Source organism: Astyanax mexicanus, chromosome 21 (assembly GCF_023375975.1).
Source record: "Astyanax mexicanus isolate ESR-SI-001 chromosome 21, AstMex3_surface, whole genome shotgun sequence".
Lineage (NCBI taxonomy): Eukaryota > Metazoa > Chordata > Actinopteri > Characiformes > Acestrorhamphidae > Astyanax > Astyanax mexicanus.
Genome location: NC_064428.1, coordinates 8,369,555 through 8,391,906, shown reverse-complemented (window position 1 = coordinate 8,391,906; position 22,352 = coordinate 8,369,555). Strand labels below are relative to the sequence as shown.

Genomic DNA, 22,352 nt, shown 5'->3' with positions numbered 1-22,352 from the left:
TTATTAAGTCTGTGTACTGAACATAAATATAAATCCTTATAAATGTCAGAAATAAATATAACTAATAATAACTTATAGTTACTGTGCACATTTTAGGTATATTTAACTTTTATAGTTGATTGCTGAGGGCTCTGGGTGAGGTGTTTCCCTAGAAGATAAACTTAGCTGACTAGCTAAAAATTGGTAACTAGCATAATCCATAACAGCTGCCATTTTACAATAATTAACATATTAACATGTGACATATTAACCTTTCATAATAACATGTTACTTTTGATTATTTAATAACAATAAAAATAGCACAGTATGTTTTGGCAGACCGTGGTTAAATTTAAAAGTCTTCACTGCACAGTCAAGTGCGACCAGTGCAAAGTTCAATAAACGTAATGTGAACCGAAGTTCTCAGGCAAGTCGAAAACTTTAGCCATCCACTGTTGTTATTAGCAACTTGCTAAACCTGCCAAATGTAGCTTACAGGTGTATGGTATGGGCTCTGTTTAGAGAGCCTGTGGGAAATGTTGGGTTGCTTGTGAGCTACAGCAGTATTAGAGAGTGGGTAGAGGACCTGGCAACCCTGCTTGTTTGTCTTAGTAACTGGATGAGAGAGGTTTGATAGCAAAAATTGATACATAAAATTTATTAAGATTAAATAATCACAAAGAATATAATTAATTAAGCTATTTTAATCGATTGACAGCACTACTTAATATATATATTCATGATTGCATATTATAATTGAATATAAATTGAATAATGTTGACCTTTTCAATTGTGATATAGAATTTTCATACCGTTATGTCTGTATTGGTGACACTGTTTTAATGCTTACCTGATTATCTCCGGTATACAGTTTGAACTCTTCAGCCCATCAGAGATTAGCTCCACCCCTGAATCCTGCAGGACAGTCTTACTGAGATCCAGTTCTTTCAGTGGTGAGTTTACTGAGTTCAGAGCAGAGCACAGAGATTCATAGGAGTTCAGGGTGAGTTTACATCCAGATAATCTACAAAACAAAGAAAAACTATTAAAACAGTGAAAGTATTTAAGTAGCATCATTCCGTGTGTTATCTTAACTTCACTGTGACTCAAATACAGCCAGGTGACATCATCACAGTAATGCTGCTGAATTTATAAAATGGAGTAAAAGTGGCGTCCAGAGAGAGCAGCAAGACACAAATCATCTACACTCGTCTCGCTTTTAAAAACATATCGCATATCGCTGCCACAGGACCTGGACAACTTTCTATTATTAAAGGATCCAGGAATTCTGATCTGAATAAGATGATTCTATAGTAGACTATCTGTTCATCTGAAGCTGAATATAAAACAAACACAATAGACAGCTCTGACTTGGTCACTCCTAAAGGCAGATTTAGTTTGTCTTAACCCTTGCTCTGCTGTTTTGAGTCAGTGTCCTGTTGCATCACATAAGTTTAACACAGCAGGGCTGCAACTAATGACCAATGTAGTCAACTAACCTGAAAATTATTTTTTAGTAGTCCTATTAATGAGGCTCTTGACAGCTACATTTTTAGGCCCCCTAGACAAATTTTATAGGTGATATACCTTTTGAGAAATTATAGGAGATATTCACACATGTAGGATGTTATTTTCAGGAAATTCAACTTAAATTGGGCTTGTTTGATAGTCACAAGGTGAAAATTATAGGGGTGTGTTTTTTGGGCTACCTTTAATATTTAACATGTTTGCCACAAAGCCTTCACTGCAAACTGTTCAAAATAAAAATGTAATGTTGTCAACGTCTGTGACAACCTAAAATATTGGGCTAGTTTAAGCTTCTGAAGGGCTGGTTTTCGACAGACAGGATTAGGCAGGATTTTTGAAGAATATGTTAAATGACCATGGCTGTTGTCTTGTCTTAACTGGTGTATTTACATTTTTTGAGACACAGAGAGCGAGTGAAGGGTGTGAGGGCCCACATTTCTCGGCAACACTGCATTCCTCACACATTAATGTCTACAAATTGTCAGCAAATCGTTTCAGCCCTAATTCAGAGTTTCAGTTGATATACAGACAGTCTCACATTATCCTCTAAAATATTTAATACACTTGGGAATTCATCTTCCTCTTAGTGATTGTCAGCTAGCCAGGCCACTAGCATGTATATATGTGAACACATTTTATAGTTTTGGCCCTAGAAAAAAGAAAGACATTACAGAAATGTGATCTTATATCTATCCACAGCGGTTCTACTGTTCTGTTCTTCTGGTTTTAGTGGGGCAGTTATATTTCAGCTACAGCTCCTACTGTGCTCAGCTGCACTTCACCATCACATACACAAACCTGAGCATTACTTAAATAAGGACTGGCTTTAATACAGAACAGGTGAAGATTTTTTCATTCAGAAATCTCCTGACAGAAAGCTCACCTGAGTATCTCCAGGTTACAGTTTGAACCTTTCAGCCCATCAGAGATTAGATTCACTCCTGAATCCTGCAGCTCAGTGTTACTGAGATCCAGTTCTTTCAGTGGTGAGTTTACTGATTTCAGAGCAGAGCAGAGAGTTTCATAGGAGTTCATGGTGAGTCTGCAGCCAGTTAATCTACAAGAGAAAAAAAAATTAAACACAGAGAATATCTAATTCATACGATTATCAGTAATTATAAGAGAGTAATAAGTAATTTCAGAAAACTCCACCTCAGTTCAATTTCAAAAAGGGCAGGGACATGTTTGAGGATGGATATTTACCACAGTGAGTTTAAAGACCAAGGTGGTGGCTACCTAGTAATCTACAACAAAATCATTCAGTACAATGTTGTGTATATATCTACATGCATCTTTACATATCTATTTTTATTAGGGCTGTCAGCGTTAAACTGTAATGCACACAACTCATTTGGATTAATCAGTAATGCGCTATTATTTTTTGAAAGCAAATTAATTATGCCACCAAGATTGACCCCAACATTCGCCGTAATCTGCCCCTCACCCACTCCATCTGTGGATTTAAGCCTCGGCCCAGTTCAAAAATAACAGGCTAGTAGACTATTTTCTCTTTTTGTATCAGTATCTCACTGGGTTGGAGTGATGGCAGTTGTGCTGGCAGGAGAACTTTGGCCATTTAGGAGTGTTTCTGGAACCTACACCCTTTAAATATGTTGTGCTGTGATTGTGATTGGTCACTCACAGTATTTCCGTGTTTTGCAGTGTGATTTCCTTCTGCCTTACATCACTTCCCATATAATGAGTGCTCCTTTGGTAGCAGTGTGATGCCTTTTTATTTATGTTTATATTTCTATTCTAAATGTAATAAACTGACATTTTACTGACATTTTGTCTTGTATGCTCTGTAATTTAATAAATGTGTGTACTGAAAAAGTAATTTTTCTGCTATTAATTACTGAGACTAAGGGGGGCTGCTTTAGGTGAAGGGCCCATATATTTTTCCTAATTAAGTACTTATTTTGAATGCTGTGAGTACTTCCTTTTATAGTGACGCTTGCTAGTATAGGGCAAACATGCAAAATAACATGCATTAATTGTACAACCTGATGATTACCCTTTATTTTAACCATATTTACAATTATTTTGTTAATGCTTTAGGCTAATTGTGAAATACTGTGATACTTTTGAAGACTTCTGCAGTCTTACTGTAACTTTATACTGTATACAATTAAAAGCAGTTTAAACGCTGGGTTCATTTTGCTTTACTATGTGAAAAATTAACATGAAACCTAAATGTTAGTTGTGTGACTTAAGCTCACACAAGTCATTCACTGTAAGGGAATTTGTATATCTGATTAAGGGTTCTTTACATTTCTAAAACAAATCATGTTATAACAAAAAAAATATTCTCTGTTGTTCCTCTGCTTCCTCTGTAAATATAAAATAAAATGCAACACATTAATGTAGAGATGAATGCAGATTAATGTAAACTCACACAGCCTTTCTGCAGTTCCTCACAGCTGGGATCAGTCTCCTGTAGCCCTTCTCAGTTGTTGAGTAATTCTTCAGGTTGAACTCGTCCAGCACCTCCTCTGAGATCAGGATCATATGGGCTAGTGCTAAACACTCTCCGGTGGAGAGCTTCTTTTTTGACTGAATGTCTTTGGAGAAAGACTGGACTTTCATTTCAGTCAGACAGAGGAACAGGTTGATGAATCTCTCAGAAGGAAGATCTTCTGATTGGATGATGCGTTTGATGTACTGGACTGTTTTTTTGATGCTCTCTGAGCTGCTCACTGTTTGTGTCAGAAGGTTTTGTAGGAGCTGCTGACTGGATTCCAGTGAGATTCCCAGCAGGAAACGGAGAAACAGATCCAAGTGTCCATTCTCACTCTTTACAGCTTTACGCACAGCTCCTCTCAGCAGCTCTTCCAACAGAACACTGTCTTTCCACTTACCACCCCTAGGCTTCAGAAACTGCAGTTCCTCCAGGTTCTTATTCGCATAGCAGTGAAACACATAGAGAGCAGCCAGGAACTCCTGAAAGCTCAGATGAACAAAGCAGTAGACCTTCCTCTGGTAAAGCACACACTCCTCCCTAAAGATCTCGGTGCAAATGCCAGAGTACACAGAGGCCTCGGTGACATCAATGCCGCACTCTCTCAGGTCCTCTTCATAGAACATCACATTGCCCTTCATCAGCTGTCTGAAAGCCAGAGCAGACAGTTTCAGAAGCATCTTTCTGTTGGACTCCAGCAGTTCCATTAGATCTCTCTGGTCTTTTCCCTCGTACTTCTCTCTCTTCATGAGTGTCTGAGTGCACAGGAAGTGGGAGTACATCTCAGTCAGTGTTTTAGGGATTTCTGTATTACCTTGTTTCATGATTCTCTGAAGCACAGTGGCTGAGATCCAGCAGAAGACTGGAATGTGGCACATGATGTGGAGGCTCCGTATCGTCCTGATGTGTGAGATGATGCTGCTAGCTTGTTCTTGGTCACTGATTCTCTTCCTGAAGTACTCCTCCTTCTGGGAGTCGTTAAATCCCTGGATTTCTGTCACACGGCTGATGAACTGAGCTGGGATCTGATTGGCTGCTGCTGGTCGGGAGGTGATCCAGATGAGAGCAGAGGGAAGCAGTTCTCCTTTGATGAGGTTTGTCATCAACACATCCACTGATGATGTCATCGTTATCTCAGATACTTTCTCACAGTCTGAGAAGTTCAGTGGAATTCTGCTTTCATCCAGACCATCAAAGATGAACACGGCTTTGTACTGGTCATAGATCTTCGGGTGCAGGTCTTTGATCTCAGGGTGGAAGTCACACAGAAGTCTATGAAGACTGTACTGATCACCTTTAATCAGGTTCAGCTCTCGGAATGGAAGCACAAACATGAAATCTACGTCCTGATTGGCTTTTCCTTCAGCCCAGTCCAGAATGAACTTCTGCACAGACACAGTTTTTCCAATGCCAGCAATGCCTTTAGTCAGCACAGTTCTGAGTTTCTGCACTTCTTTACCTTCATCTTCTTTTCTTTCTTCATCCATCCAAGCTCTAGTGTTCTCTGCTCCCATTCCACCTAAAGTTCCCTCAACGGGTTTAAATATATCTAAACAGTTAATGGGTATTTCTTGCAGCTGTTTCCAGAGTTCTTTCTCCATCTGTAGAACTTCATGTTCTTCATTCACTCCTTCACTCTCTCCCTCTATGATGTAGAGCTGAGTGTAAATCCTGTTCAGCAGAATTTTATTCTCCTGTGTTTTGAATCCCTCGAATAAGCTCTCGTACCTGTTCTTCATACTGATTCTGTGTTTCTCTAAGACTGTGGGTAAGTCATCATTCACTGGTGGACAGTAATGCTGCTTCATGGGCTCCTCCATAAGTGGATACAGAACTGGACGTGTTTTAGATCTCTTTTTGCACCGGGGACAAGCAAAGTCTCCTGATGGAGCAGACTGGTCCCAGTATCTGTTAATGCACTGCCTACAGAACGTGTGTCCACAGGTGATAGAGACTGGATCTGTCTGAATCTGCTCACACACTCCACACCTGGACTGATCCTGGAATCGCACATCCCTTCCACAGCTAGAGAGAGAGAACGAGATTAAAGTGAAATTAGTGTGAGACAGATAACGAATATTAATTAGACAATAATATAATAATGTGGTTTTACAGTAAACTGGTGTATTGCAATTTGTAAAGGTAAGACTTTGTTTCAATCGTTTTATTAGGCTACTTTGAAAATTAACAATAGCCAAGTGTTTTAAAAGGCATTAGCCAAGCTATATAAATGCATTTCTACATCTCCCCTTAGATTTTAATATTGTAGTCCCAGTGTCAAAATATGTGGATGAGATGGGAAAAAAAAACCTTATGTACAGGGATTTTCAGTCACATTGTTACTTTCTATTTATTTAAAATTAATCAACATATGATTCCTGTGGGAAAGATCCTGTAGAATATTAATTACAATTTAATGGCGAGAAAGCTGATGAAAAATAGCAGCCAGTAGCATTGTGTGTGTTTTGCAGGATTAACTGTGGATTTTGCTGTATAATATATATTTTTTATGACTATAAAGGTTATTGTGTGGTATGTGCTACATAAGCTGATGTCATGAATATTTTTTTACGTGCTGTAGACATTACAGTAAAGAGGCTAGACATTTGTAAGACTTCAGTTTAGTGAAGCCTGCGCCTTCGCTGTACTGGTTTCCATTTACACCCCGAAAAAATACTTGACCTCCCCAATTATCATTGTATAATTCGCAACCTGGTGCTACCAGTTCACACTCTTCCAGAGGGTGACGTGGCCATTGAAGGTGTGTGCAGCTCCCTCCTCCGTGTCTAGCAAGATGGACGACATTGCCGACTCCTACATGAAAAAGTGGTTGGGCCTTCCGCGTTTGTTTTTCTGAGGCTGGACTTTTTGGCATGCAGTTCCCTTTGAAGTCCATAAACCTTGGATACAAACAGGAAAAAAACCCGTCATGTACTCGAGGTAAAGGAGTCCAGAGATGAAGTAGTGAAAGGTGCTGAGGTGTCCATCCGCATTGGGCGCAAGTGGAGGGCGCAGCAAGAGGTGAACCAAGCCATCAGCAGGCTGCAGCATAAGGAGGTGCTGGGAAGAACCCAAGTCAGCCAAGGGCAAACAAGGAGCATGGACCCGCTGGGAGGATACTATCCACAGGGTAATAAACTGGACAGACATCTGGCGAATGCCTCCGTCGCGGCCTTGCCCCCAAAACCTCTCCCAATGATTTGGAAGTGAGGAGAAGTGTAGTGTAGGCCTCCAGCCCATACTATCTGGGTGTAGTGTAGCTCTGTCACAGGGTCACCTAAGATGGCGGTACAACCAGGCGCTAAGAAAGTTGGTAGAGCAGTTAGAGTGCAGGGTCTGGGCAAACACCTTCCCAGAGGTATCTCGTCCAAATGTTCCATTTGTTAAACCAGGAGAGGGTGCGCAGAAGACAGAGGTGGGAAGACATACATGTCTGATTTCTCCTGGGAAGAATGGAATAACCCTGATTTTTAATCACAGCTTTTACAGCATTGTAAAAGCTGCTCCACTAGTCTTTCACACTGCTTTTGGGTGACCTTTTGCCACCCTTGGTGTGAACATTCAAGCCTTGGTTTGATGGCTTGTGATCATCCATATTCCTCTTGATTACATTCCAGAGGTTTATATTAGGGTTAAAATCAGGGTAATTGCATCAAGTACTGTTTTTTAATGTTTTTTTAAACATTAGTATTGTTGTTTCTTATTGAATATGAACTTGTTTTCTTTGCATTATTTGAGGTCTGAAAGCTCTGCATCTTTTTCGTTTTTTTGACCATTTCTCATTTTTTGCAAATTAATGCTCTAAATGACAATATTTTATTTGAAATTTGGGAGAAATGTTGTGAGTAGTTCATAGAATAAAAAAATGTTTAATTTACTCAAACATAAACCTATAAATAGTATAATAAAAATATAATAATTTCCAGAGCTGTATATATGTCAACAGTAAAAACAAGCATTTATATGACCCGAAAAGGCAGCAAACAAGAAAGAATCCACTTCTCGAAAACCGCCTGAAAAAAACAAATTACAGACATATTAAAAAACGGAACTATTTAGCCATTATGACCCTCTTGCTTCAATAAACTGTGACCCTAAACATGGTTTAGTTTATCTGCACTCTCCTCACTTTTCTTTTTCAGTCTGTGCTATTAAGACCTGTTGTGCTCTCATTGTATTAAAGTCTCACCTGAAGTCAGCACTGCTTCTTTCATTACTGAAATCAGGAGACTCAAACTTCGAGTGGTTGCTCTTCATAGACACACAGCTGGGCTCTGCTCTGAATGTAAAGTAAAAAAAACAGATAAAGCATACTAAGGACAGTTATATCAGCTAAATCAGAGAGTAAATAGAATTTACATATTGGAGAATCACTGGTTTCCATTTAGTTTGGTATTAAAAGTGTTATCCAGCGTACTGTAGTTAATCCAACAGAATTCTGCTGTAGCTGACTATCAATCATATTACACAACACACGACACATAACACAACCCAAAATGTCTGAAAGCTCTGCATCTTTTTCGTTATTTTGACCATTTCTCATTTTTTACAAATTAATGCTCTAAATGACAACATTTTATTTGAAATTTGGGAGAAATGTTGTGAGTAGTTCATAGAATAAAAAAATGTTTAATTTACTCAAACATAAACCTATAAATAGTATAATAAAAATATAATAATTTCCAGAGCTGTATATATGTCAACAGTAAAAACAAGCATTTATATGACCCGAAAAGGCAGCAAACAAGAAAGAATCCACTTCTCGAAAACCGCCTGAAAAAAACAAATTACAGACATATTAAAAAACGGAACTATTTAGCCATTATGACCCTCTTGCTTCAATAAACTGTGACCCTAAACATGGTTTAGTTTATCTGCACTCTCCTCACTTTTCTTTTTCAGTCTGTGCTATTAAGACCTGTTGTGCTCTCATTGTATTAAAGTCTCACCTGAAGTCAGCACTGCTTCTTTCATTACTGAAATCAGGAGACTCAAACTTCGAGTGGTTGCTCTTCATAGACACACAGCTGGGCTCTGCTCTGAATGTAAAGTAAAAAAAACAGATAAAGCATACTAAGGACAGTTATATCAGCTAAATCAGAGAGTAAATAGAATTTACATATTGGAGAATCACTGGTTTCCATGCGACCAAGCAGTGTGATATTTTTACACGAGCACGCAAAAACACGCCAAAACCGACTTCAACGAGTCCTCCAGCTAATAAGGCTGCTAGCATTAGCAACGACAACATGGCTAACATAGCCGAAGTTTTAAACGAGCTGAAAGCGCTTCGTGCGGACTTCGGGACGAAGCTGGATAATATGACCAGTCACTTGACCGATATGACAGCCTCGCTGACCGCACTGGAGAGCAAGGTAACAGAAATGAGAGGAGATGTTTCTGCTAACACAGCCCGCATTGATGAAGCAGAACGCCGTGTCAGCGATGTGGAAGATGTACTGGAAAACACTAACGCTACACTGAACTCGGCAATTAAGCGAATCGCCTTTCTCGAATCCAAAGCAGACGACCTGGAAAATCGGGGTAGGAGAAAGAATCTCCGTGTGCTTGGGGTGAGAGAGGGAGCTGAAGGTAAACAGCCATTGTTCGACTTCATGAACAACATGCTACCGCGATGGCTGGGGTTGAGTTCTGAAACAGCTTTCACCTTGGAGCGTGTGCACCGCACACTCGCATCTGCAAAACCCAACCAAAACAGAGCGATTTTGGTTCGCTTTCTAAAGTTCCAGGAGAAGGAGTTCGTTTACAGAGAAGCACGGCGCAAGGACATTACTCACGAAGGGGCAAAGATCACGGTGGTGCAGGATCTCTCAGCGGAGACAGTTCGAGTTCGCCGAAGCTTTAACGCTATTACTAAGCAATTTGTTGACATCAAGGCCTTCCGCGGATTTCAACACAGTCCCTGCAAACTCAGAGTCCTGCATAATGGCAAGATACACCTCTTCTCAACACCGCAAGAAGCGGAGGAATTCTATGGGAAGATCTCCCAGCCCAAGTGAATACTATAGAAACGTTTGAACGTTTAAAAACTGAACACTGCATAATGGTAAAAGGCAAGCTACATCTCTCTGAACAAACCTTACAGGCCTGAGGTGATTTTTTTTTTTTTTTTTTTTTTTCTTCCCTTATATAAATGGTTGAGTTTGGTATGACTTAATAAGTTGTATAGTTCGCGAATGAGATATGTTCTAAAAAGGAGTATCTTATAAAACAAAGTGCACGGTTTAGGAGAACAAATTGTTTATTTGAAGGTATGGGTCGGGTTTTGTTGACTAGTTGCTCCCCAAGTGTTGTGGATCAACGTCCCCTGTATTTTTTTCGACCTGAGGGACGGAGGGAGGAGAGTGGGTTGGATACACGTCAGTGGGGGGGGGGGGGAGGGGTGGGGGGAGAGGGGGGTTGTTCGTTCAGTGTGTCAGTGTGTGTTCAGGCATGTGCACCGTTTTTTTTTTTTTTTTATTGCTTTAATTGCTTCAAAATTTATGTTCTGACAACTGATAACAAACTATGGATGTAACAGAACAAAGTAAATTTAGAATTGAAATTACCAGCTGGAATGTTAGAGGGATAAGAAAGTTTGCCAAACTTAAACAAGTAATGAATAGGATAAAATATCTTAACTCTAGAATAGTTTTCTTACAAGAAACTCACTTAACCGACTTAGACATGTATCGTTTGAACAAAAAGTGGCCAGGACAAGTTTATTGTGCCTCATATAAAACGCATGCCAGGGGGGTCGCTATACTCATACACAACTCAATATCATTTCAGGTCAAAAAAACCATACAGGACCCATATGGAAGATATATTATTGTACAAGGCGAAATACTGAATCAAAAACTAAATCTTATAAATGTTTATGGCCCCAACGAGGACAACCCATCCTTTTTCAAAAATCTATTTCTTACAGTATCTGCTTTAGAAGGGTTAAATATTATAGGGGGGGATTTCAACTGCACCTTAAATCCATTGTTAGACAGATCCACCCACACTGACATGGCCCATGTACAAACTAGGAAAATGCTTACTAATCATATGAAGGATCTAAGATTAATCGATATATGGAGGACACAGAACCCTAATGACAGAGAATATTCTTGCTACTCAAGTACATATAAAACGCATTCCCGTATCGATTATTTTTTAATTTCAATGGAACTACAGAAAAAAGTAAAAAAATGTTGGTATAATAGTATAGTAATCAGTGACCACGCAGCCGTATCAATGGAAATTCAATTAGGAAGACTGGAACGTTGTTCAAGATGGAGACTACAAACATACTTATTACAAGATCCAGTCTTTGTTAAATTTATAGAAAATTGCATTAATACATATTTTGACATGAACAGAGATGAAACTACAGCTAGCATAAGATGGGAAGCGTTTAAGGCCTACATAAGGGGAGAAATGATTAGTTATAAAAAGTCAACAACAAAGCAAAATAATTTGGAGCTGCAAACATTGGAACACAAAATTAGAGAACTTGAAAAGGAAATCTATGAGGATGAGGACACAGGAACATTACAGAATCTATTAGTTTTGAGAGCGGAATATGATAAATTGACATCTGATAAGGTAGCTAAAAGTTTAATGTGGACTAAACAAACCTATTATGACCAAGGGGAAAAACCAGGTAAACTACTAGCATGGAGGGTTAAAAAAATACAGGCTGAGAGAACAATCTTAAGCACAAAGCTGGCATCTGGCAACTTAACGACGGACCCGCAGGAGATTAATGATAACTTTAGAGACTTTTATAAACTATTATACGAGTCAGAACATACAGGAAATAGGGAGGACCAGACAAAATTTCTTAACCAGTTACAATTTCAGAAGATAACAGAGGATGAAATGATAACATTAGATAGCTCATTAACAGTAAAGGATCTCTCTAATGCTATAGGTGATATGAAAAGCGGTAAGCACCAGGACCAGATGGCTTACCAATAGAGTTTTACAAGACATTTGGTAAAAAGCTTGTAAAACCACTTCTGGATATGTTTGAAGAATCGCTGGATAAAGGAATGCTTCCAGACTCACTCAGATTAGCTTTAATAACCCTAATATTAAAACCAAATAAGCCCCCGGATGAATGTGCCTCTTACAGACCAGTTAGTTTAATGGGATGTGATACAAAAATATTATGTAAAGCCCTTTCAAGGAGATTGGATGAATATCTGCCTAACCTGGTTAGGGACGATCAACAAGGTTTCATACAGAAAAGACAAGGATACCACAACATTAGAAGGGTCCTAAATATACTTTATGAGAAACACAATGCTTCAGATACAGCAATACTATCAGTAGATGCTAGCCAAGCATTTGATAGAATAGAATGGAACTACTTGTTTGATGTGCTTCCTAGATTTGGTCTAGGTAACAACTTCCTTAAATGGATTAAATTGCTATATACAAACCCAATGGTTGTAGTATTAACTAATAATACCATTTCAAAACCCTTTAGTCTAAAGAGGTCTACTAGACAGGGCTGCCCACTATCACCGCTATTATTTACATTAGCAATTGAACCCTTGGCTATAGCTGTACGAATGCACACAGAAATACAGGGTATTACAATTGGTGTCACAGAACACTGCATTTCTTTATTCGCCGATGATATAATTTTCTTCTTGTCAAAATTAAAAACAAGTATCCCCAATCTGATAACATTAATAGAGAAATTTGGAAGATTTTCTGGATATAAAATTAATAATTCTAAATCAGTGCTAATGTTCCTCAACAAAAAAGAAAGATATAATCCCATGATAAATACCCCATTTGCTACAACTATAGAGGGTTTCAGATATTTGGGGGTGAAGATAACTCCAGAAATAAGTGAAATAATCCCATCCAATTATAACCCCCTGCTAGAGAAAGTTACTGACACATTAAATCGCTGGTCTGTTTTACCCATATCTATGATTGGCCGAATAAACCTGATAAAAATGAGTATATTACCTAAATTTTTATTCTATTTCCAGACACTTCCACTGCCGTTACCAAGGTCCTTTTTTGATACACTCAATAAAATAATAAGCCATTTCATTTGGAATAACAGGAAAGCCAGACTTCGCCTTAAGCTGTTATATTTGCCTTATGAGAGGGGAGGCCTTCAATTACCCAACTTCAAATGGTATTATATGGCTGCCCAACTAAGTGCGGCATCGTGTTATTTCAGCGAGATAACACCCCCTGCCTGGATGGATATAGAACAGCAGTCCATTCCTGATCTGCCATTGTGTTCATATTTATACTCGAGTAATATCAAGACATTGAAAAGATGCACAAAAAATCCCTTTCTTAAAAATACAGCTTTAATCTGGCATGCCACACATGAACACATGGGAGATGAACCTACATTATCTCAATTCACTCCTATTTGGGGTAATGAACAGTTTACACCCGGTAGAAAAGACGGAGGTTTTAGGCTATGGAAAATAAAAGGAATTAAAAGAATAATGGATCTTTATGAGGAGGGAACTTTACTATCCTTTAACCAGTTGTGTCAAAGATATGACATTCCTAAGAAACATTTTTTAAATATCTACAGTTGAAAAGCTACATGTCCTCAAAATATAAACAAATAATGTGCTTACCGCCTTTATCAGAACTTGAGAAAGTAACACTTCAAAATTTAGAAGGGAAGGGACATGTATCTAAATATTATACCATTTTAGTTGCACATAGCAAAGAATCAGTATTGGACAAATTGAATGCATGGAGAACAGACACTAGAGATAACATTGACGAAATAGATTGGAGAGAGGCCTGTTTAAAAGCACAAAAACTGACTATAAATACAAGGTTTCAATTACTTCAATACAAATGGTTAATGAGAATGTATATAACACCTGTTAAACTCCACCACATGTCTGCTAACATCCCAGATATCTGTACTAAGTGTATGACTGAAAAAGGAGACCTTCTTCATTGCTTATGGGCATGTACAAAAATGTATAGCTTTTGGAGGGATGTTATAAACTGTTTGTCAGAGATGTTCAATGCTATAGTCCCTTTAAATGCCAAATTGTGCCTGTTAGGGATATATCGGAGAACTTTTTGCGAAAAGTGAAACAATACCCAGTCCTGGACTTCGGGCTTCTCCAAGCCAGGAGGACGATTGCATTATGCTGGAGGAGCATGGAAGGTCCTACATTGAAACTGTGGATAAGAGAACTCTCAAATTCTATTGGACTAGAAAGATTAACATATATTGTAAGGGGCAAACGAAAAGAGTTTATCAATCTCTGGGAACCATATATGATGATGATGACAAATGTCGATACAAATTTTAAGTAATAACAATTTGTGAACTATTCATTTATCTACTTTTTCTGTATTAAGGTTTTTTTTTTGTTTTGTTTATTGTATCGTTAATTATTTAGTTATTTTATTTTATTTATGTATTTTAATTCTTTATAAACATTGAGGGACGGTGCTGTTGTGCCTGACGGGGGGAAAAAAAACTAAACTACAATAAAGATACTTTGATAAAAAAAAAACAGTCAGTAAATACAGACTGTAAAATGTATTTTATTATAATTTCTTCAGCTGCTTCTTGATGTTATGTACTGATGTCTAACATCAATAAGATGTTTAGTAAACTGATATTTTTATTTATAGAAATAAAAATCTGCCTCCTCGCTTCTCTTCACTTCTCTTTCTGCCTCCCCACTTCTCCAGAGAAATGATGCCAGAATCAGGTTGATGTTCTCTCGTGTGTTTGGTCAGCGCTCTGACCATAACTCAAACTTTCAGTCACCTCTCAGCCAGTAAACAGCAGGTTACTAACTAGCAGGAACAACAACAGAAGAGTTTTACGCTCTGGTTTAGTTTATCTACACTCTCCTCACTTTTCTTTTTCAGTCTGTGCTATTAAGACCTGTTGTGCTCTCATTGTATTAAAGTCTCACCTGAAGTCAGCACTGCTTCTTTCATTACTGAAATCAGGAGACTCAAACTTCGAGTGGTTGCTCTTCATAGACACACAGCTGGGCTCTGCTCTGAATGTAAAGACAAAAAAACAGATAAAGCATACTAAGGACAGTTATATCAGCTAAATCAGAGAGTAAATAGAATTTACATATTTGAGAATCACTGGTTTCCATTTAGTTTGGTATTAAAAGTGTTATCCAGCGTACTGTAGTTAATCCAACAGAATTCTGCTGTAGCTATCAATCCTATTACACAACACACGACACATAACACAACCCTAAATGTTTCACATTAATAAACATCAAGCTGTACATCTGAGATGCTGTAAATGAGATGCTGAAAATCAAGTTTAATAACCAGTCATTAGCAGAGATCACTAATTATGTGGTGCTTTAAAACAACTTTAGATAAGAATTGGTGCCCTATCCTCTATAGCCAGGTAGTGTAGTTTGTGCTTGGATCCACCGCACACAAGTATTTAGACTGAGGCGATATAGAAATATTACAGGATTTTACACAAATATAACCAACTTTACTAATGTTATCTGCTGTAATTAGCAGTGTGCCGAGCCCAGAGTAGCAGCAGTAGAGACAATATTCTCCTTATTACAGTCAGTGGAATATTTTTCACGATTTTGAAGATGATATTTGAATGTTCAAATGCTACACAATTCTGCTTTAAATTATTATTATTATTATTATTATTATTATTATTATTATTATTAATATAAAGTAACTCACTCTGAGTCAGGGAGTCCTTCTTCACTGCTGAAGTTTTGAGGGTCCATCCTGATGTCCTCTTCACACAGAACTGGACAGTGGACCTGACACGCTCTACTCCATACAGTTTCCCAGGACACTGAAAAACAGATTATAATTAACCAGGTATCGGTCAAAACCTGATAATAAAGAATAACTCTGCAGTGGTTAAAGTTCAGTACCTGCAGCACCAGCAAACCCTTTGCTCTTACACAGTATCCACTTTCACTGCTAATCATAAACACCATTCATCAGCACAAATAAATTTCAGGGAGGTACCGCCGGATCTGGGGCCTCATGTACTAAAGGTGCGTATGCACAAAAACATTGCATATGCCATATTTTACGCTCACGGTCAGATGTACTAAATTTGACTTGAACGTGAGAAAGAGCGTTCCCCCACAGCACTTTCGTTTCGGGTGTACGCAGGTTTTTTGTGCGTATGTATTGTGTTTTTGTCATTTGGCGACACTTAGAGGTGATGCATTGAAATTACAAATATTAAGATATCCTTTATGCACACATTGTAGTAAGCCATTATTGGGTAAAATAAAGTAAATTAATGAGACAATTTCATTTGCTTACTGAAATAATCGTTCAACGTGTTTCCACTTAGCCTAGATTATATAAACATGCATAAAAGTTTGCGCTGGAGTTGTTGGAGATGGCATTGATGACTTCAAGTTGATTGCGATGTACTAAAAGAAAGTACATGGGATTCTGCCTATGCTCGTTTGATAAATCCGGATTTTTTTGTGCGTACGGAATTTTTCAGGTCTGAGCGCACGGAACATTTTTTGTAGGAAGTCCACGCAAGTCTTAGTGCATGAGGCCTCTGGACTTTAACCACCCAACCTATATTCATGCGCTTTATGAATATGCACACAAAGGAAGCGCCTTTCTCTTCCTCCCCCTTTCTTTAGCACACGTGATCGGGGGTAAAAAATGTCTGTGTTCACTCTTGGGCCACTCCTTCAAGATTCCAGGAGATTTTATCTGATTTTATCTGAGGGAACTGTAATTGATATGCGGTAGACTCCCGCAACTTCCAGGAGACTTGGGACATCTGCTGTTCAGACAAGGATGAGCCTCTTTCCGCTCACGTCTGTACTTATGCAGACGTTTTCACTGTTAAGGCCTAGTGGAGGGAGTTTCAGGTGGAGTGTTGGGTGTGGTGGAGATGTTTACAAGGTGCGGGTTTGTGAGCAGCGCTGTTAGATTCAGTGTTGATGTGTGTGTGACAGACATTTATATTAGACATTTATAAAATACAGAACAAATCGAGTCCCATATTGGTTTCATACAGGACGCAACATTTTTTGCCAAATAAAGGAAAATTTCATATTTTATGGAATAATAATAAAAAATATAACATTTAATTTACTTTAAATAATTAATTAATTGATTTATATGTAATAATCACATATGGCAGAAATTCAGCATAAGTCAAAATTTCCAAACAAGTCATAATAAACTTGACATAACATTAGCAACAGAATATGTCATTATCTTGAGAAATAGGTAATTATTTTGAAACTATATAGCTAGTTATATGAAGGAAACATACAGATACATAATTTTCACATTTCAAGATCATATATCTAATATAAAATGTCTATATCTGGTTTAATTGTTAGCTAACCGGCTTTAGCTAGCTAGGTTAAAAAGCCTCTGTAAATACAGAAGCTAGGAAGCTAATTAGTTAGCTTACCATTAAAGCAGGCAGGCCTGGTCATATAACAAGCTAACAAGACAGTATAATGATTTAAACGTTCATATATTTAATTTCAGACTAACTGATAAACTAATATAAGTTACATATAAACTTAAATTAAAGTTCCCTAAATATTTATTTCTATCCTAAAATATGTGAGTTTAAACTGGAGCTGAAACATTAGCTAGCTAAGCTAGGCTAACAACTAAGGATAAAGTTATGCTAAGCTAACGCTATGGGTAACATTTGATTAAAGTGAGTGAAAAGATTTGAATATTGTTTTTATTATTTTATCCACCGCATGTTTTAATGGTTTATGTCTCATGTTCAGGTAAATATGGCTTAAAATTAAGACTTTTGAAGAGAGTTCGTCTCAGTCACGAACCGATTCAGTGAATCTCTGCTCTAGGAGTCGATTCGTTGGGATTGAGGAGTCTAACTCGGCTCAGTCTATTTAGCAGGAAGCTACAGACAACGCAGAAAAAGAATACAATCAAATGTCGAAGTGGTAGCTGTTATAACAGCGTGTTATTATTTTTGTAATTTTATTACAACTGGATTATTGGGCGACAATACGACAAAACGGCTCAGAACAGTTAGATTCAGTTAAGGTTTTAAACAGTCACTGGAACGATTCGGGAATAAGGTGAAACTTTACCTTGCCGAGTCATTCTCACCTGGAGAGACGGAAGTTCAGGTGTTTAATGGGCTGTTTAATTTCTGAACACACAGAGATTTCTTCTTTTTTCTTTAAACTCCATTTAAACTCTATATAAATTCTATATAAACTGTATATAAACAATATTAAGGATGGATCTTTAACTTACCGAGTGAAATATAAAGCACTGAGCTCTGAAATCCTCTCTGCTCTCTTTCTGGAATGCTCTCCGTTTACAGCAGCTTTCAGTTTCCCTCTCTTTCATTAACCCTTCAGACTCCAGCAGAACTGAAGATCTGATTTTTGAAGTTCCCTGTGAACATTCAGAGTTTCAGAAAGGATTTATGCAGGACTGCTGTTCATCAGCTTCATCCACACACACTCTACAGCCTTCCTCTGGGTCATTATCAGAATACTGTGACTTTTATCATATTTATCATATTCATACTACATGTAAATCATATTTTCCAGCTCAATCATTTTTATTGTTTGTTTTTTTTATTTCCTGTCATGCATGCGTCCAATTTTTTAACACTGAAACATGGCTGATGAAAAGTTGTAAACATGTTGATTTTTTTCAAAAACAAGCTAAATCTATAAGCTGGGTTTTTGAGGTAAGCCTGTTCATTTTGCTTAAATGTACAGAACTATATTGTCACTGTCCAAAGAAAAACAAGTACAGGTATCTCCATTTTTGTAGATTATGTGGATTATGTTACATAATCTGAACACATCAAATGGTCGAATAGAAATTCTCCAATATTACCCAAAATAAACTCTTTTAAATTGAATTCCACTGAAAATTAAGAAGGTTTTATCTTCCTCCGGTAAAAAAGTTGCTGTTTTGGAGATACTTATATCTGATATGCTTTTGGATAAACCTGCTTTGTACCAGGCTTATGCTGCATACATATGTTGCTGTTTTTATCAGAAAAATGAGTTTTCCACCAGAAAACACCTCAAGTCAGACATATCTAAAATTTCAGTGTAGCACGAATTGGCTAAGTTGTGATGTAATCATTTCCAACATCAATGAACATATTAACAATAGTAAAATATCAAACATCACTGTGCTTGTTAAACATAGAATCTTACAGTAACACAATTTAGACATCTACAAACAACATATGTCATTTAGCATAAAAAAAAAGATCACTTGTCAGGCGATGATTTCTCAGAGAGGAAAGTCGTTCACCCGACTTGGTCGCGTTTATGTTCCAAATTGTTTTTAAAATTTCCAAAACAAACAACACAAATGTGACCAATTTAGAGGAATGACTCTCCTCTGGGAGAAATGTACGTCTAACAAGCATGTGAATGCAGCTTTGGTAGAGCAGAGTTGAGGCCTGGCTTGTTCACTGTGATAAGCCGTGTGATGTGATTGGTCGCTGGAGGGAAACAATATTCAGAAGGAGTGTTTTTACAGTGGTTCTGTGCACTGTAGTGCTGCAGACAGCACAAATACATTTTATATTCCATTATAAATATACTGTTTAGACTAGTAATATCTGTAATTAAGAATACAATAATTAATTTCAAACAGCTAACATTTAAAGATAAATTAATTTAAGAATTTAATAAGACTTTAATTCCTCAATATATTAGAAGGGGTTAAATTTTATATTATAAGCATAAACAATCATGCATTAAACAGTAAGATATAATCAATTAAATAAGAATTCAGAACTGAGTTTTCCTCCACAGAATGGTAGTAGATGTATAGACGTTTAGGTGGATGTGTTAAATTTATCTCCTTCAGCCACAGACGCAGCTCCTCTTCTCTGGAAGGCAGAGAATATAGGTTAGCAAGCGAGTCCCACATAGCACTCCCATCTTTGTGTGTGTATGTGTGTGTTTGCGCGTGTGTGTTTGTGAAATGTGGTTATCTATAATATAGTAAATAGCTGTAAATAAGGTAAAATATAAATAGCCTGTTGGAGGCTGGGTTAGCATATCTAGCTCTTTTATGATCAGTGTCAACAGCAGTAGCTACTTCAGACTGCATTTACTTTAAATGTGAAATATGATACAACTAGAAACCATTTAATATTAACTGACTGGAAATTCTGACTCAAGTAAGGAAGAAACAGACACTTGAAAGTGGGCGTGGCAGAATAAAGTGAACAGTAATGTTATGTACTGTACTTATATTGTCTTCTGTTGACTGTAAGTAATGTAACTATAATGCTGAGTCCTGTGGGTGTTTTATCTTCTTACGATTGGATCAGAACCTGTGATGAATCAGTGTGATTTATCTGCCTATAATTTCTCCTCATCACCCACAGGTGATGTCTCAGCATGTGACAGTAGTGGCCCTTTTATACAGAATTACAGTCAGAGTGGGTGATGGTTTCCATTCACATGGATTTATTTTCATTCACATGTTTATTAAAATAATGCTTTCTCAGCCTGTGAGAAATATAATTTGTAAATGAGTACATTCAGATCACTTTTACAGTACAAGTCAAAAGTTTGGACACACTTCTTTTGATTCAATGTGTTTTATTTCTTTGTATGTTTTTTTTTATTATAAAATTAATATTGGAGACATAAAAGTTATACAAAAACACATGCTGGATTATTCTGTTAATAAAAAATGTTAAACGAACCAGAATATGTTTTATACTTTAGATTATTCTAAGTATCACATTTATCTTTGAGGACAGATCTACACAATCTTGGTATTTTAATCTCAGTGTCTTCATGAGGGAGAGTCACCTGGAATAGTTTTCTCAGCATCTTGAAGGAAGGAGTTCCTGGAGGTGCTGAACAATAGTTGCTGCTTTTCCTTCACGCTGTGAAGCTCCAGCTCATCCCAATTAAATCACCTCAAATCACCATCTCAGTTCATCAGGTTTAGATCAGGGGATTAATGTGGAGGAATAACACTTTTTTGTCCTGTTTACTACATAATTCCATATGTGTCCCTTAATTGTTTTAACGTTTTTAATATTAATATACAATGTAGAAAATAAATAAAAAATTGAGTGGTACTGTATACTGTATATATAACACAAACATATTTCTTTATTTGTTATAACTTTCATGTTCAGCTGTCTAATTTTAAGTTATAAAGCAGAAGCAGATCTATTTTTAAAGAATATGAATATTTATACTTTTAATACAAAAACTTTTGAGACAGAGAAATGGTTCTTTTTTTAGTTAACCACAGACCTTGCCTTTTAGATGAGAAGGGCTATGCACCTTCCTGAACCTTATTAATAGTTCTTTAAAAAATAATTACTGCTGTTTTAGGCGATTTCAATATATTTTTCCTCATTAAAAAAGTTAAAACATTTTATACTTCAATATAACGCAATATATGTGAGTATTATATTTAATTAGCTTAATGCAAATGGTAAATAATGCTTTTGTAAGCTTTCTTTGTGGTATGGCTCCTTTTTTAGTTTACATATAAGTTTTCTTAAATAAATGTAATTACTGTGATATTTTACCAGGACAGGGTGGAAAGCTTAAGACACAATATGATAAATATTAAGTGAAATTATTAATATTACTAATTGCTGAACTTGCAGCAGCAAGTTATAATAAATGATATTATAATATTATCTATTATTATAATACTTTATTGCATTATTTACTCTCACATTAATGCTTTTAGTTGAAAGATGCTCCTCACAAATAATAATAATAATAATAATAATAATAATAATAATTCATATTGATCATTATTATATCTTTCTACACTGCAAGACCGCAGTACAGACTATAAGAATAGAAGACAAACAAAATTCCTGAATGAATATAATCTGATTTTAGAGATGAACGTTGTTTTAATGCATTACTGGTGGAAAAATTAATGTTGATTTAATTACTTTTTGCTATCTGGGGCATGTCTTTAAAGTCTCATTGCTGCGGTTTACATACTGTATAATCACTTTAAGAATTATATTTTGAATAATATAAAATACACACTGAAAAAAAACACTAAACTCTTGTAATTCTTATTAAATTCACACTGTTGCTGTGTTTTCTCTTATTCGTGTTATTATATCTGTTAATAATTACAAAATTTCTCATCACTATAGAAAGTATAGAGAGGAGAATGCCCACTTCAGAATATCTTCCTGGTTTGTTTCGCCACCAGAGGGCGCTCCAGAGGCTGTCCAAAATGAATGGGTTGTTATGGAGCAAAAACATATTAAACAATGTTTTAATTTTTTAACACAGAACATTATTACATTATTTCAGCACTGCAGATATAATTTATAAAGCTTTTAAACTTCAGTTAAAAACCTTTTAAATGAGCTCTGACTGTAACTCCAGTATCAGCTCACCAA

The 22,352-nt window shown here is 36.8% G+C and overlaps 1 protein-coding gene across 7 annotated transcripts in view; it reads right to left on the bottom strand.

Moving 5' to 3' along the window:
- LOC125785735 (NACHT, LRR and PYD domains-containing protein 12-like) overlaps nucleotides 1-18,265 on the bottom strand; it is a 46,588-nt gene extending 28,323 nt beyond the window's left edge. Inside the window, exons 1-6 of one of the 7 annotated variants that reach the window (XM_049469802.1) lie at nucleotides 18,221-18,265; nucleotides 15,662-15,779; nucleotides 14,899-14,988; nucleotides 8,914-9,003; nucleotides 8,154-8,243; nucleotides 3,902-5,989 (exon numbers count right to left, since the gene is read on the bottom strand). In XM_049469802.1, coding sequence (XP_049325759.1) covers nucleotides 3,902-5,989; nucleotides 8,154-8,243; nucleotides 8,914-9,003; nucleotides 14,899-14,988; nucleotides 15,662-15,708 — 2,405 coding nt within the window. In that variant the 5' untranslated portion in view covers nucleotides 15,709-15,779; nucleotides 18,221-18,265. The remainder of the gene's footprint in view (nucleotides 1-3,901; nucleotides 5,990-8,153; nucleotides 8,244-8,913; nucleotides 9,004-14,898; nucleotides 14,989-15,661; nucleotides 15,780-18,220) is intronic. The other 6 variants (XM_049469808.1, XM_049469803.1, XM_049469805.1 and 3 more) reach the window with 6 other exon arrangements.
- Nucleotides 18,266-22,352: the final 4,087 nt, after the last annotated feature.